The 15,338-nt window shown below is 44.8% G+C and overlaps 1 protein-coding gene across 5 annotated transcripts in view; it reads left to right on the top strand.

Annotated features, from left to right (window-relative positions):
* SLC12A8 (solute carrier family 12 member 8) overlaps nt 1–15,338 on the top strand; it is a 174,139-nt gene that overhangs the window by 95,293 nt on the left and 63,508 nt on the right. For all 5 annotated transcript variants that reach the window (XM_029605264.1, XM_029605265.1, XM_029605263.1 and 2 more), the window contains exon 6: nt 11,130–11,243. In XM_029605264.1, the coding sequence (XP_029461124.1) occupies nt 11,130–11,243 (114 nt within the window). The remainder of the gene's footprint in view (nt 1–11,129; nt 11,244–15,338) is intronic.

The raw sequence follows: 15,338 nt of genomic DNA, 5'->3' as shown, positions 1-15,338 counted from the left end.
ATCTTCACTTGATATTTTTTTTATCAGATATCTCTACCCAGCAGAAAACTCAGGCGCTAGTGACTGTGCGTACTTTGCTTTGGGTAGTTTCAATGCAAAAATGCGCACATACTAGCATTTAGAAAATTGGCGCGAAGCTTGTGGGGGGAGGGGGTTCTTTGTTCCACGGTGGACGGTTTGGGAATTGGCCGATTTGATATATGACGTGTGCTGCCAGCGGCGACAGGCATCATAGTGCAATGGTTCCCAATCTACTCCTCCAGAATCCCACAGGATTCCACAACGAATATTCATGAATGCATTTGGGTAAATTTGGACTAATAACTGTCAGTTTGTGTATGTTGGTTCTCCTGAAAAACAGACATTTTAGCTTTTTTTTTTTTTTTTTTAATTAGAACCAGTGTTGGAAACCATTAATTTAATGGGAAAGAGACTGGAAGTCTTAGAAGATCAGATACGGAGCTAGTACCCACCTAGTTACGTAATGGCCCTCCATAAATTTGTTTAGGGAAAGGGTGCAATTGCACGGAAAAGGCTCTCTGATGTTTACAGCTATTTCTGTAACCCTGCTCTTCTCTCCTCACTGTGAAGGATCCGTTCCTGAGGCCCTTGGGGTTTGCACTCTTGCACTAGAATAGTCCTGCCCACCGTGCCTAGGGATCCAACATTGACCGACATAAAACGTCTTCAGTTGGGATGATCTGGCGAACAGTACAATTAGTTGCCTTGTCCATTTACACAGTCACAAGCCACACCCTCAGGATCACCTAACCGAGCAGGATTAGGGAGCTCTTATTGCTGTTAGGACATCCCTTGGTACATGAAATGGAATGGCTGCACTGTTCCTCAGCAGGACAGTCTCCTCGCCTTTCTCCTTCTTCAGTCTGCACCCAGGTGCTACTCAAGCTCCAGCGGTGCAGCACCTATTTGGCACCGGATCACATTGACTGGAAGAATCCGAATGAAACATCTTCTCCCTGAAGAATCACCAGCCAGGAGCTGTATGGTTTCCAGATCCCTCTGACGAACCAGCTGCATCTGTCTCCTCCCAGGCTAGATTTCTTTCCTCCCTGGAAAACCATAAGAGCAGGAGCTATCATCCACATGGTGGGGGGGAACCCTTTGGACTACAAAAAAAACCCTCCAAAATAGAAATGGAAAGCTTCAGACTTTTTCTCCTCCTCAACTCTCCAAAAGAGGGAAGGAACCTACAGACTTCTGAATCAGGTCTGTGCTCAGTAGCCCTTGGGTTGTCTTTGTGTCTCCTGCAACTTAATGCAGAGGGACACCGAGCTCTTTATGAACCACTACATCACAAAATCCTTCTAGAAAATTCTGGGGGGGGGGAGTCTATGACGCATACAACACAGTCCATTCTGGCAGCCTCAGAAACAGGGGTTCTTACAAATGGACCACAACTGTGACAGGCGCAGCTCGCCGCCTCCTCCTCCCAAGCCCATTTACCACCCTATCCGCCCCCCTGCCCCCGGTCCCCTTTACTCTGCCCCAGCGAAAGGAAACTCTTCATCAGACTGTTGCTCGAGAAAGAAGCTGTTTATTGAATGCACACGGCCGCAGCAATAAGTTGCTGCTGGGAGAATCCTGCTGCTACCGCGCAGCACAGGGTTTGCGCAGAATTCCTTTTCCGCACAGAATTTGGCGAAAAAGGAACAGGCCCCCGGCGTGCCGCGAGCGGAGCCCCTCCTACTCGCGGCGAAGATGGAGAAGGCCCGGGCGTGCCACGTGCGGCGCCCGTCCCGCTCGTGGTGAAGATGGCGCAGGCCCCGGTCAGAGTGAGTCTGGGTGTCCGCGTGGGTGAGACCCAGCTGCTTCTGGCTGATATTAACTGAGATATTGAACGGTGATAAAAGGGAGGGGGGGTATCCCATTTTGGCCAGTTCTGCTTTTAGCAAGAATTTAGTTAGGGCTTAAAATCCCAATTCTATGCTAAGACAGTTTGGTGTGTATTGTATTCACAGATCTGTTGAACCAATATTTGAAATTGTCAACTTAAGTGTTTAAAACATTTGTTGAGGTCAGATGCAAATACTGAAATGCAATTTGCATAAAAGTCTGAACTGGGCCCTAGGGCTTTCCATCATGGGCACAAGCTGGAAGAAATATTGACTAAACCTTTACACTGTGTTTATTATTTGGGCCTTGCCTTTTTAAATGTTGCTTAAAATCTTTTTTTTTTTTTTTTTTTTAAGATGAAAAATCAGACCTTATCAGTAGTGTGCAGTGGCATTCAAAGTAGGGGATTCAGTAAATGCGCATCACTTCCCCTCCCCTCCCACCACCTGACATCATCACCTAACTTCCTCTCTCCTTCCTTACCCCCCCCCCCCCAATCCAAAGAGTGAGATTTACTGAGGGCCAAGAGTGAATGTTTTCTGGTGCTGCGTCTGTAGTATGAATCTGGAATGGAGTGAGTACTGTATTGCTTTGCACATGAAAAGAGCAACACCAAATGATACTTTGGTTTAATGTATTCAATTTCTTTATTACATTTTCATTACATAAGTCAAGAAATCTTGAATGAGAACCAAGCACAGTAATTAATCACAGTAGGAACACAACCTTAAAAGAAGGAAAAAATAAACATCAATAAGGAAAATAACAAATGTTTATAGACCACATCAAGAGTGAGCTATTAAAAATAAAAAAAGTGGAAAATCTACCAAGCTAATATGTAAAGGCTTCAAATATGGACGAATTAAGCTATTCTGAAGAAATGTATCCAACTGTTCTGGGTGGTAAAAGAAATACTTAGCATAGTTTAACTTAACATTTGCATGGGAACTTCAAGAGCAAAAAAGAGTTCCCAAAGTCCACTCTGCCTTGGACACTTCAGGAAAAACTGCCAAATTACAACCCAGAAAACACTTCTCTGTAATTCTGGGGAGCATTTGAAGTGTCCAGTCCTTATTGACTTCCGAAAGGTAGGTAACCAGCAAAGTTGCAGAGAAGGGGGGAAATCCCTTGAAATTCTGAAACTGGGGTGGGCAGCTTTTCACCCACCAGCGGTATTTCTGCTTCGTCTGCGGGATTAACAAAAGGCGCTTCTACAGGAAGGTGTAACAAAACCTTTGCCAAAGAGGGAACAGCATCAAGGAGTGACCTTAAGAAAATCCATGTTTAATTTCTTATGCATTTCTAAGGCCGCGATAGAGAAATCTTTAGCAAAATTTTAAAAAGCATAAATTATACCTCCTTGAAAAATTCTCCCTAAATTCCATTTTCCCATGCAATATCTAATGATCCCTTCTTGCAGAGCTTCTCAACCACTGTGCCGCAGCACTCTGGTGTGCCACAGCAAGAACCATGCTGTGCTGTGGTCATCTCCCGCTTCCTTCTCCACTGTAGTGTTGCACTGCAGCAGAGGCGTTGTTAACCCCCGCCCGGGGCCTATCCCCAGAGTCTCAGCGGCCACACTATATTTGTTTTCCCATCCCAACTGGGCCCGTGCTGAAGAAAGCAGGCCGCTGAAAGGGCCTGGGCCGCGCGGCTGAAGAGAGAAGCTCTCCTCGCCACGTCTGGGCTGAGCGGCCAAAGAGAAAACATTGCTGCGTTGACCCAGGCCATGCAGCCGCTGAGAGAACTTGGCCAAGTCAGGCAAAAGAGAGAAAGTCCGCTCAATGGAAGAGAGGTGGCAGCGGCAGGGCCAAAGAGAATTGACTGCTGCCACCGGCAATGTGCACATTCAGGAGGGAGAGAGAGAATGTGTGTGAGTGTGCATATACAGGAAGTTGTGTACATGCAGTACGTGTGCAAGAGGTGTATTTGTGAGCAATAGCATGTGTGAGAGCGCATGTGAGTGGTGCTCCATGGGTCTAAGGTGGTAGCTGCTGCTACCTGCACATCCCAAGTAGAGAGAGAGAGAGCATCTGTGTGTGAGGGAGAGGGATTGGGAGCCTGCTTTTGTGTATTTGTACCTGTAAGAGAGAGAGTATGCATGGGAGAAAGATTGCGAACCTGCTTGTGTGTGTGCCTGTGAAAGTGAGAGAGAGATTAGGAGCCTCCTTGTGTGTGTGTCTGTGAAAGTGAGAGAGATTAGGAGCCTCCTTGTGTGTGTGTCTGTGAAAGTGAGAGAGATTAGGAGCCTCCTTGTGTGTGTGCCTGTGAGAGCGAGAGAGATTGGGAGCCTGCTTGTGTGTGTGCTTGTGAGAGAGATTGGGAGCCTGCTTGTGTGTGTGCCTGTGAGAGCGAGAGAGATTGGGAGCCTGCTTGTATAGGTGTGTCTATTTGAGAGCCTGTGTTTGTGTGCCTGTGTGAGTGTGCATGACTGTGAAAGCCTATATATCACATACATGCTGTCACAGGTACACACGCACATAATGTGTCTTGAGGGAAAGAGAGAGTGTGTGTGAGAGCATAGGCATGTATAAGAGAGGGAGTGTGTAAAAGAATGAATCTTATTGTGTGTGCACGCAAGAGAGGGAAGATAAAGTTGGTATAACCTTCCCTCCCCCAATCCACGACAGTCTCAGGGTGACTGGAAATCAAAAGATCCCAGGTATGGAGTGCAGGAGTTTTAAAAATCCTTATTTTAATTATTGGGTGGTGTTTGATGTGTCTGCTGTTTTGAAATATTTTGTGGGTGTTTTGGAAAATTTATAACAAGCTTTTTAAAATTATTGAAGTTTGATGCTGTTTTAACTTTTTTTTTTTATTAGTATGATTTTAATATTATGAATGTTTTGATTTTGTTGCTTGATGTTTTGTGAGGAATGATGAGATTTCTGTTTTTCCATTGTTGCACTGCATAATACAGTCTGTCTTGTGGTTTCCAGTTCAGTTTTTGTTGGTGAATTTGTATTTATACTTTCTGGCCTTTATAATTTGTTTTGGTGAGGCTCTGTCTTGTGTAACTTTAATTCTTGCTGTGAAAATGATGGTACTTATCATCATGGGCTTTTACGGCATTATGGTCATCCCTTCTTCATTTCCATTTTAACAAAAATTAAGTTCACCTGAATGCAGAAAGCAGTTTTGAATATTATTGCTGAAAATATTTTTTCATACAGATTTTATTTTCACTACTGTTAGTAGATATTAGGCGATTATTTTAAATAAGGGATCTTCCCTTTAAGGACTGGGTAGCTATGAGCATAACATTAATAAGCTTTTTGCATCAAAGAAAGCAGTAATCACGGGGTAATGCAACCAAAAATGTTTGCACCCAGCAAACCAATCCTTAAAGGGAACACTTGGGGTTGAGGAGGAGGAGATTAGGAATGGGTCTTGAGAGGGTTTGAGTTTAGAGAGAAAATGAGTGCTGTTTGGGTTGGCCCTTGGGGAGAAATTCAGTTCAATTTAGTTAAAAGTGCATTTCCTGGCATTTTCACAGTCACATGACCAGTGACCAGCGGATATGAATACATATGACTTTGTAAAATCAAACAAATTTGAAAGTTTGCGCCAATGTAAAAAAAAAAAAAAAGTTGAGAAGCTCTACCTTATTATTAGAGCCAAAGATGAAATCTGTACAGTGAGAATTTGGCATTGCAGGCTATCTAATCCTGAGGTAACTGAGTGTGAGCCCCGGCGTGTTGATGCAGCCAATGTTTTATCAGTTCTACTTATAAGAGATTTCTCCAGAGCAGCAATCACAGGCCATAAAGACTCCAAAGTAATAATGGGTGGTTTATCGAACACAGGCGGGGCAGATAAACTCTGGACGCTAGAAACTTCCACCAACGAAGAGGTTATATACTGATATTCTTGTAACAAGTTACAAATCAATTCGGTTTACATTAAACCATAAAATCTGCGCTAACAAGGCATTACATTAAACAAGGAAGCCAAAAACTTGGGTTCATTAACAATGTTAACGGGGTGAATACAAGGCGAACAACTTTAGCCGGCTAGCCAGCTCTTAACTATAGGTAACTGGCTTGATGTCTGGGGGGGGGGGGGCCTCGGAACTACTATGACATTTGTTGGAAAGACTGAATTAAAGAGTTGATTTTTCTGGTGAGCAGCCTCCCGGATTCAAAGGTGAAGGAAGCTCTACTGTTCTGCTGAGTCAGGGAATGCTTGGGTGAACAACCAGGTTTTGAGTCTCTTTTTGAATGAGATTGTGCATCTTTCGAGCCGAAGTTCTGGTGGGAGCGAGTTCCAAAGAGATGGGCCAGCGGTGGAAAGTGCTCTCTTTCTTACTGCTGTTTTGATTGAGGGTACTTGTAGGGTGTCTCTGTATGCTAATCTCACCGGTCTGGAGGGTATTCGTGGATGCAGAGGGAACTTGAGGTCTAGTGGGGAGATGTTGTGAATGTGAATGTTGTGAATGGCTTTGTGAATGATCGTTAGGGTTTTGTATAAGATTCTGAATTTCATTGGTAGCCAGTGCAGTTTCTGCAGGATAGGAGTAATGTGTTCTCGTCTGTTCGTCTTGGTCAGAATTCTGGCAGATGCGTTTTGTAGCATCTGTAGTGGTTTAATGGCGTTGGTGTAATATTGCAAATATTACACCAGGCCCCCCTATTAGGAAAACAGAACAAGCCAAGCTGCATAGAGAAAATACAAAGACTTCACAGGGGAATGGGATGAAAATAATGCGAAAAGAAAAACCCGTGTAAAAGCTTAACCAAGGAAAGAAACATTTAATATTGAAAAAGGATTGAGCAAGAGGCAGGGTAGCCTGTACAATACCTCAGCTGAAAACTGAAAAGGTTTTAGAGAGGCAAAACACCAGGGATCAGCCAGCAAGGCATCGGGGAGAGCGGCTGGGAAAATGAGAATTCGAATAAAAAAAAAAGATGAGTCATGTAAAGAGAACCCCGGTATGAGTTAAACCGAAGAAACTGCATTAGGAACATACCTAATGTTGAAAAAGTTTTAAGCTTAAGGTGGGTAGCCTGTTCAGAACAGAACAAGTTATTTATGCTACTTAAGATTGCAGTAAATAAGTTGACAGAGCTACGAACAAAGAAAAAACAGAGCCAGGTGGCACTTACTTTAATGTAGAGTTGTGCACTGCGACATTCGTGTACCATCTGGGGGCATTCCATCTGGCGCGGGCGCCAAACAAACAGAGGTCACGAGGCTGACAGCAGCCAATCAGAGCTAGAATACTAGCAAAAGGATGTACCAGATGCAAGATAATACGTAGAGAAAGTGAAACCACGCCGAAGGAGTGGCTGACATCAGAATAAATGATGCCATTCAGTTTCTTGGTTTAGGCCAGATGGAAAAAGAGATTGCAGTTCAAAAACCAACCGCTGTGCACGACGAAGGAGATGGGTTGAAAAATCTCCTCTGTTGGGGAGGGCATGCAAACTTCCAGGGTAAAAAACCTAAGATCTAGGATAGGGTGCGAGAATTCCTGCCAGTGAAAGACTAGAGGGGCCTCTGAACGGCCCATGCGTAGGCATTGAGTGGTGCTCAATAATTGTGGTATGCAACGCTCTTTCAGTTTTCCCAACATAAACAGAGGGGCAGGGACATAGGATAACGCCTGGAGAAGGCAGTCTGAGTCTGCCTTAGGTAATAGGTTTTAGTTGAAATGAATTGCATGAAGGTAGACAGAGACAAAGAAAAGGGGAATACTGAGCATTGCTGGTGAGGATAGTGTACTAATTATTGCGATAAGGACATAGGAGTTCTGAAGAAATTTGCATCCCATTCGGAAAGCAAAGCAGGGAGGAGAACAGAACATTGGGTGTGGACATAGTATAGGCCAATGTTTACAAATTGTAGAGCAGACCATAGTTATATGATTTGAAAAAGGAAGGACACAGGTTAATATCTCAGGGGACTCATCAGTCCATGGAAGGAACAGTGGTGTGAAGGTGGACCCTTGAACCAAGACAAGGTTGACACTACCTGCAGGAAGGAGCCCTGCAGGTATTGTCGATAGGCGGAACTGGTCAAAGTGGAGACCCAACGCGACCTTCACCAATATCAGCCTTCATTCCCCGCAGGTTGAGCCCTTGGAGGCCGGGGCCGGCTGGACTTAGGTGCGGGTCTCCGATAGCGAAGACTCCCACGAAGGAAGAGACCAGGCTGCCGAGATGGATCCACAACATCCAGCAAGCAGTGTGGAGGTTTCCCATGGGTCGAGGCAGATGGCGATCAGGCAAAGTTAAGGAGTCGTACTGGGGTTGAGGCAGGCGGCGATTAGGTGAAGTCCAGGAGTCGTACCAGGGTCAAGGCAGGGGTGATCAGGCGAAGTCCAGAAGTTGAACCGGGGCCGAGGCAGAAAGCAATCCAAAGGGACAACAAGACAAGAGAGCGGAGATGGAGTTGGGAACTCAGAGTCAGGAACACGCAACCAGGTACTCCAAGGAGCTTGACCTGTTGCTGAGGTGTATAATGCAGGTCAGGCTGGGCCTTAAGTAGTAAGGCCTAGGTAATGTCATCATTGGGCAATGCAAGTGGTTTCCCGCCGCGGACCCTTTAAAAAGCAGGAAAACTCACACAGCGGAGTGGCATTCCTGGCGCAGCATGTCCCATCATGCGCAGTGGCCTGCCGCGTCTGGAGCCGAAGGTCGTTGCGGTGGTGGTTTTCCTTGGTGAGAGCTTCCACCCATGGCCGTACTCTGCGGTCAGCCGAGTGCAACAAACAGCAGGCTCTCTATTAACATATAAGGCAATTTATAAGCCGAGAGGGATAACCTCTAGCTTTAAAACTGACAATCATATTTGTAGCCACTCTCCCTGATGCTGTGCACCTTGCTGGCTGACCCCTGGTGTTTTGCCTCTCAGTTTTCAGCTGAGGTATTTACGAGCTACCCTGCCTCTTGCTCAATCCTTTTTCAGCATTGGATATGTTTCTCTCCTTGCTTAAGCTTTTACATGGGTTTTTCTTTTCGCATTATTTTCTCCTCATTCTCATTCTTCCAGCCCTTTTCTTGATGCCGTGCACCTCACTGGCTAACCTCTGGTGTTTTGCCTCTTTAGAACTTTTTAAATTTTCAGTTGAGATTTTTCACTAAAATTCTTAATCATTAACCCTTTTTGCGCATTAAGTACAGTTTTGGGGTCCTCTGAAGTCTTTGTATGTATTTTTATATGTATATTTATGTTTAATTGATAGTACTGGGTTTTTTTGGTTTTGTATTTTGTTTGTTTTTTTTAACTAGTAGCCTTCTAGAACTTCAATTTTTGTTGCGGTATTTAACCAGAATTTGGATCAATTAACCCTTCCTATGCATTGTTAAGCACTGTTCCTAGGTCTTGTGAAGTTAATATTTGTTTATATATGTTCATATATATGTATTTGTATGTTTAAGTGATAGAGCTGTTTTTAGTAAGTAACACGTATATTTAGAATCTCTGTCTTGTAGTACTTCTCATTAGTGTACTTTTGGTTTAATTTCTGTACTCTCCTCTAGCTATATAACATTTGTTCTTGTTAACTGACGTTATTTATTTACATTTTGTTTCTAGAAATTATTGTGGGTCCCTTCCAACGCAGCCCCACTAGCGAAACACTGCCATGTCGGGGGACTGAATTGAATTGAATCTTTATTATAATACATTTACTCAGTCAGGACTTTTAGGGTTGTAACTTTCTATATTGAGCATTTAAGGATTGAACAGGATTTACCTTATTTCACACTTTCCTTCCCTATAAAACAGAAGTATCACAATTTCTCATAAAACATCAAACAAAATCAAAGAATACAAATCATCAATAATATCAAAACCATGCTAATTTAAAAATAAATATTTCAAAATAGCTGATGAATAGAACTTGCAAGAAGTAAAAAAAAATGCTATAAATTTCCCAAAATATGAATAAAATATTTCAAAACAGTAGAAATATCAAATAAGGCACAATAATTAAAACTAATAAGGATTTAAAAAAACTCTTGCTCTCTCCATACGAGATCTTTTGAGATTGTTGTGGATTAAGGTAGGGGAGCTGCACAACGTTATCCTCTCTCTCACACACACACTTACACCTGCACATTCTCTCACACACTTCCTCTGTCATACACATATTCCCTTTCTCTCGCATACACATGCTCTCTCTCCCTTATACACACATACCCTCTCGCACGCACGCACACACCTTCATTCTCTCACACACTTCCTCTCATACACACATCCATGCTCTTACACACACAAGTGCACACAGGCTCGATACAAACTCGTTTTCTGGCTCTCACACACACATACATTGTGTGTGTGTTTGTGTGTATGTGTGTATATGAGGTTGTGTGTGCATACATGAGAGCCTATGTGTTATACACAGTTCACTCACACATTTACACATGTTCATTCTCTCATACACACACCCATGCTCTCACACACATTCCTTCCCTCTCACACACATGGGTGCTGTCACACATACCTACACACAGCCTCTCTCTCTCACACATGCGCACATTCTCAGGGCCTCGCCCTCTTTTTGGGCTGCAGTGGGATGATGTCTGCCATGGCCTCAGCGGGCCTCTCTTTGGCTGTGGCTGATGGGATGGGTATGCATGTAATCCCTTAAAGGACCTGACCACGTCACTGGGTCTTATATATAAAAATGTAGTAGTTTATATTCTGCAAAGGGAAAGGTTTGGACAGAGCTGACTTGTTATATATAATTTCAAAGTGTATAATTGAGCTAAGCTTTATTGTAATATCTAATGATTGTTTATAACAGCAAATCACTGTTGCCTTTTTTCCTTCAAAATAACTCAATCACAATGTATATTTCAAGCTGCATCTTTACCTAATGAGAAAGCAAATTTAAATTGCTTTACATTTCTTTTTCATTGTAATTCAAAGTTTTAGTAAAAATCTTGAGTCCATTTTTACCAAAGATGTGTAGTAGAGCAGACATCGGGATTGAGTACCTGCTTGCATTTTTCATCCTTTGCAGTGATATAAAACGGTGGGAGTTACTTTATCCTGATTAACTTACCCTCGAGCACTCGCTTCAAAAAAAAAAAAGCAACCCCTTGATGATTCTAAACTAGGAAATGTAATCCAAGCCAATCCTTAGCCCTTCCAATCCTTTTAAACTCCATGGACCTGACTCCCATTAACTGCAGGCTCCGGCCTGTCAGCTGGCCTGCATGCAAATCTTCTTACAGCAAGGATGGAAAGAGAGAGCAGCTGTCGGTGAAGACCTTCACAGGGATTTTACCTCTGACTTGGTTTTGATTGCTTCTTTATTCTTGCAGAGCATGGATTTGTTGGATATTCTGAAGAACTGCTGCGTAACAACACCTTCTCAGACTACAGTCCAGGGGAAACATTCTTCACCGTGTTTGGAGTCTTTTTCCCCACCGCTACAGGTATTTCAGTGACCGCCTTGTTAAATCAGTCGTCACGTTCGCCGTGTGCGCTTTGGACGCGTGCGTAGCTCGATGTAGCTTGTTTTTGTTTTTTTTTTCTTCACTCAACGTTTTGCAAGGCCAAATGCCAACTCCATAAAAATGAGTTTAGTTGCATAAAAACTCATTTGTGGTGCCCGCTCCACCCACACGCACACATTTTCCCAAACCTCCATTTGCGTAATAAACACTTTTTTGCCATTCTGGGCCACAGTGGAATTCACCTTTCTCTACCACGCTTTTAGCGACCACACCATTATGTCTGGTAGCCATTGGTGGGAGAAAGCAAGGAAAGCAAGTTCCTGCGAAGCCCTAAAGGGAGAGGAGAGGATTTATGGCACTGACGAAACCACCAAACCAGGAGAGGGATCTGTGGGCCATCACATCTGGTGAGCTCAGGGTCACCAAACACAGTAACAAGACAGTGTGAGAGAGAGAGGCAGTGGAATATTAAGGTACACGGGAAGCAGAAAAAAATGGAGTGGTAATACTTCCTGTAAAATGTGTCACCAAGAGCTCTGCTGGCCTGCTGTGCCAGATCTGGCTGCTGCCGCCTTCTCAGAAGGATATTGAGAGAGCAGGGGCAGTGGCCAGGCCTGGGCTGTCATTGGGAGGCCTCTCCAAAGGGTGCAGAGTCTGCATCACAAGTCCCAGGAGGCGAGATCTAAGGGCATAATTGTGCAGAGGGAGGGCGACACATGGAGGATATGGTAGAGACGTCCAGGGCACCTCGAGAGTCTCAGTAATCGAGAGAGAGGCAAGTTCTAGAACAAGATTTCACGATATGAAGCCGGTGTAAGGATACATTCATTAACCAGGTAAGGAAGTGCTTCTGCACAGAAGGGTATGGATGCATGGGACTGCCTGTCCAGGGTAGTTAACCACAAGGGCATTGGTATTCAGAAAGCATGGAACGAGCCCAGAGGGAAAGTGGAAATAAAGATGAAGGTCAAGTAGGATCTACAGTAGGTTATCTCAGTAGAAAGAAAAGAAAGGTAGACTTAGATAGTCCCAGTACTCTTGCTTACAAAACATAAGCAATATAGAAATATAACAGGTATAGCAATTTAACAAAACTTCCCAGATGCACAGGCTAAACCCTAAATCAAAAATGTAAATGTTCTGTAAAACAGGAGTTTTGCTCCGAACCTATTGGCCAGTGCCCTGAATCAGAAACTGTTCTCTTCAGGGAACAGGAAGGGGGGGGGGATTGGAAAAGGGAGCAGAGCATTTGTTTCCTTCTCTGCAGTGTCTGCTCCAAGCTCACCTTTTCCCCCTGAGGAGTGAGATGGAGCAGACTCTGCTGGCAGCATGTGAGGGAGAGGGAAGCAGAGCGATTTCTCTGTTCTGCTGTGTCCCGGGCTCCGGGCTCATTCCGTCCCACCCCACCCCACCTCCTCGTTTCAGCAGGAGAGGAGAGGCTGGACCCAGATGCAGACCGAGCCCCAGCCTGGGATCTCAAGAGGGCAGAACGGGGGAGGAGGCATCCTAGAGCCCAGCCGGGGAACTGTAAGTGATTGAGGGGGGAGCAAGAAGAGATAAATGCTGAAGAGGAGTGAGGTGAAGAAGAGGTGAATGCTGGTGGCAAGAGAGAATAAACATTGGGGGGAATTAGGGGGGTTGAATGCTGAGGGAACATGAAAAGGGGAAAGGAAGGCAATGAATGCAGTGCCCCTTCGTCCATCTCCCTGAAATTAGAAGTGCAAATTTGGGCTGTCTGACGTGAAGAAAGAGAACCCGGGTATGAAGGTGCATGAGACTCGTGTGGCAGGAGGAGCTCTGTGTGTGTGTGGTGGGGGGAGGAGTTCAGGGGCACAATGCATTAGGAGGCAGTGCAAAAGAGCTGGCGGTAATGGGGTGGAAAAGAGAGCCAGAAAAAAAGGGTCTGTATGAAAGAAAGCCAGAGGTGATCATGGAAGTTAAAAAAGCCAGAGACAGGATGGAGGAGAAGAAGAGACTTGATGGTATGTGGTGAGTGGAGAGAAGAGAGGCCAGAGATGTGATGAGAGCAGGAGAGGTGAGAGAACCAGAGGTGTAAAGGAAGTAAGAAAGAGCTAGATCAAGAGATTAGGAGGAGGAAGGGTTTGAGAAAGAGAGAGGGGGGGGGTGATTGGGGAGGGACATTGGTGTGTGAGAGCCATAAGGGGTGATGGGGAATATGTATAATAGAGAATTGGAGAGGATTTGGGGGGGGGGGGGGGGGGGGGGGGGCGGGGGAGATTTTGCAAGGGATGACTGGGGTGAGAGTGAATCAGAGCGACGGGTGATGGGAGAAGAATATGAGGGAATGATTGAGGTAAAGGAGTCAGAGAGGGGATGAATGGGGTAAGGGAGACAAACTGGAGAGGATGGGAGAAGGGTGGGAGTAAAATGAAATAGTTGAGAGAGGGTGGGAAAGTCAATGTGGGGATGCTGGAGGTGGGTGGCCCTTGGGGAGAAGGAAGTTAGATAGCAGGAGATTGATGGGTGGAGCACCCCAGTGAGGGAGAGATGGAGGGTGAGAAGAGCAATGAAGGGAAAAGCTGGGGAAGTGGAAGTGTTGGAACATGGAGAACTGGAGGGTGAGAGATGAGACACAGGCTTGAGTGTTCAAAGAGAGTTAAGTGATGCTGATGTAAGGGAGAGATTTAGAGCAGATAAGAAAGAAATGAAGAAAAATAGATATCAGGGAGGGAAGGAAGTGATGAAGGCATGAGAGAGAGAGAGAAAAGTAAAATGGAAAGGAGAGTCTGGAAAAGGAGTTAGGAGAAGACTTACAGAGTCATCAGGAAAAAAGTGACCCCCCCCCCCCCCAAAAAAACCCCAAACATTTTGTTTTCAGTTAAGTGACAGGAATATGTAACGTAATGATCTTGTAGCTATATGGATAATACTTACATTGATGTATGCCATCCGATCCAGTCTGGATTATCTGCAGGCTATGATGAATCAATGTATTATCCAAAAATGTTATACATGGGCTGTCGAGTCCTCATAGGTTCCTTCTGATACAACATTTTTGGATAATTCATATGCGAATCCAGTAAGAGGTTTCCGGATCTGTCAGGCATCCGGTAATTTTTAGTGTTGTGTTACTCTCTCTTCTGTGCACAATTTCTTTTTTGCTCTATGGAGAGAGAAGCTGGAGGGCTAAATAATTTTGGGAAAACAAGAAGCATCTCATCGGTGGAAGAGAACCGATAAAAGCCCCCTTGGCGACAAACTGGCAGCCCATCACCGACTGTGTAAGTCACCCAGTACAGCGCATCCCTTTAACTCTTCCAGTGTGGTTGTGTAAGAGTCACCCAGTACAGCACATCCCTTTAACTCTTCCAGTGTGGTTGTGTAAGAGTCACCCAGTACAGCGCATCCCTTTAACTCTTCCAGTGTGGTTGTGTAAGAGTCACCCAGTACAGCGCATCCCTTTAACTCTTCCAGTGTGGTTGTGTAAGAGTCACCCAGTACAGCGCATCCCTTTAACTCTTCCAGTGTGGTTGGTGCAATTTCTTAACTTGTCCCCATAAAGCGGGCATGAGGTCGGTACCACGAGTGTCCGCTCCTGTGTTTTTATAGGATCCTTCTCAGAGGCAGGGCTGATCATGATCGTTGAATTTAATTATCAAAATCTCAGGGGGAGACCCATGGACCTGTGCACCCCCAAGTCTTTTAAGTATCTTAACAGCACCTCCGCTGTGAAACCTTGACGTATAACCAATCTGTTTATAACAATGAAAAACCGGGGCATGGAGCAAGCCAGTAGTGTTTATAAAGAAATCAACCTGTAAAAAAAAAAAAAAAAAAAGTCCAGCTCAATGTAATTTCAACATCGTCTGTGGCAAGAGTGCAGCAGTTTCTTCTTCATAATCCATTATCTCCCCTTTGCTGGACATCTGCGTGCAGACAATCAGGCTGCATCGGCCATTCCTGTTAAGGCTTTGACTGGGGTCAGGAAGCCGTTCCCGCAGGCTCCGTGCAGGCAGGCACGCCGCTAGTCCTGTAGTCTGGGTGCAGAGCCATCAGCAGCAGCCAGAGGTCGGCACGGGAGATCCTGAAGAAAGAGGTCCCCTGGCCTCAGAG

The sequence above is a fragment of the Rhinatrema bivittatum genome, chromosome 6 (genome assembly GCF_901001135.1).
Source record: "Rhinatrema bivittatum chromosome 6, aRhiBiv1.1, whole genome shotgun sequence".
Taxonomy (NCBI): Eukaryota; Metazoa; Chordata; class Amphibia; order Gymnophiona; family Rhinatrematidae; genus Rhinatrema; species Rhinatrema bivittatum.
This window is presented reverse-complemented; position numbering and strand designations above follow the sequence as displayed.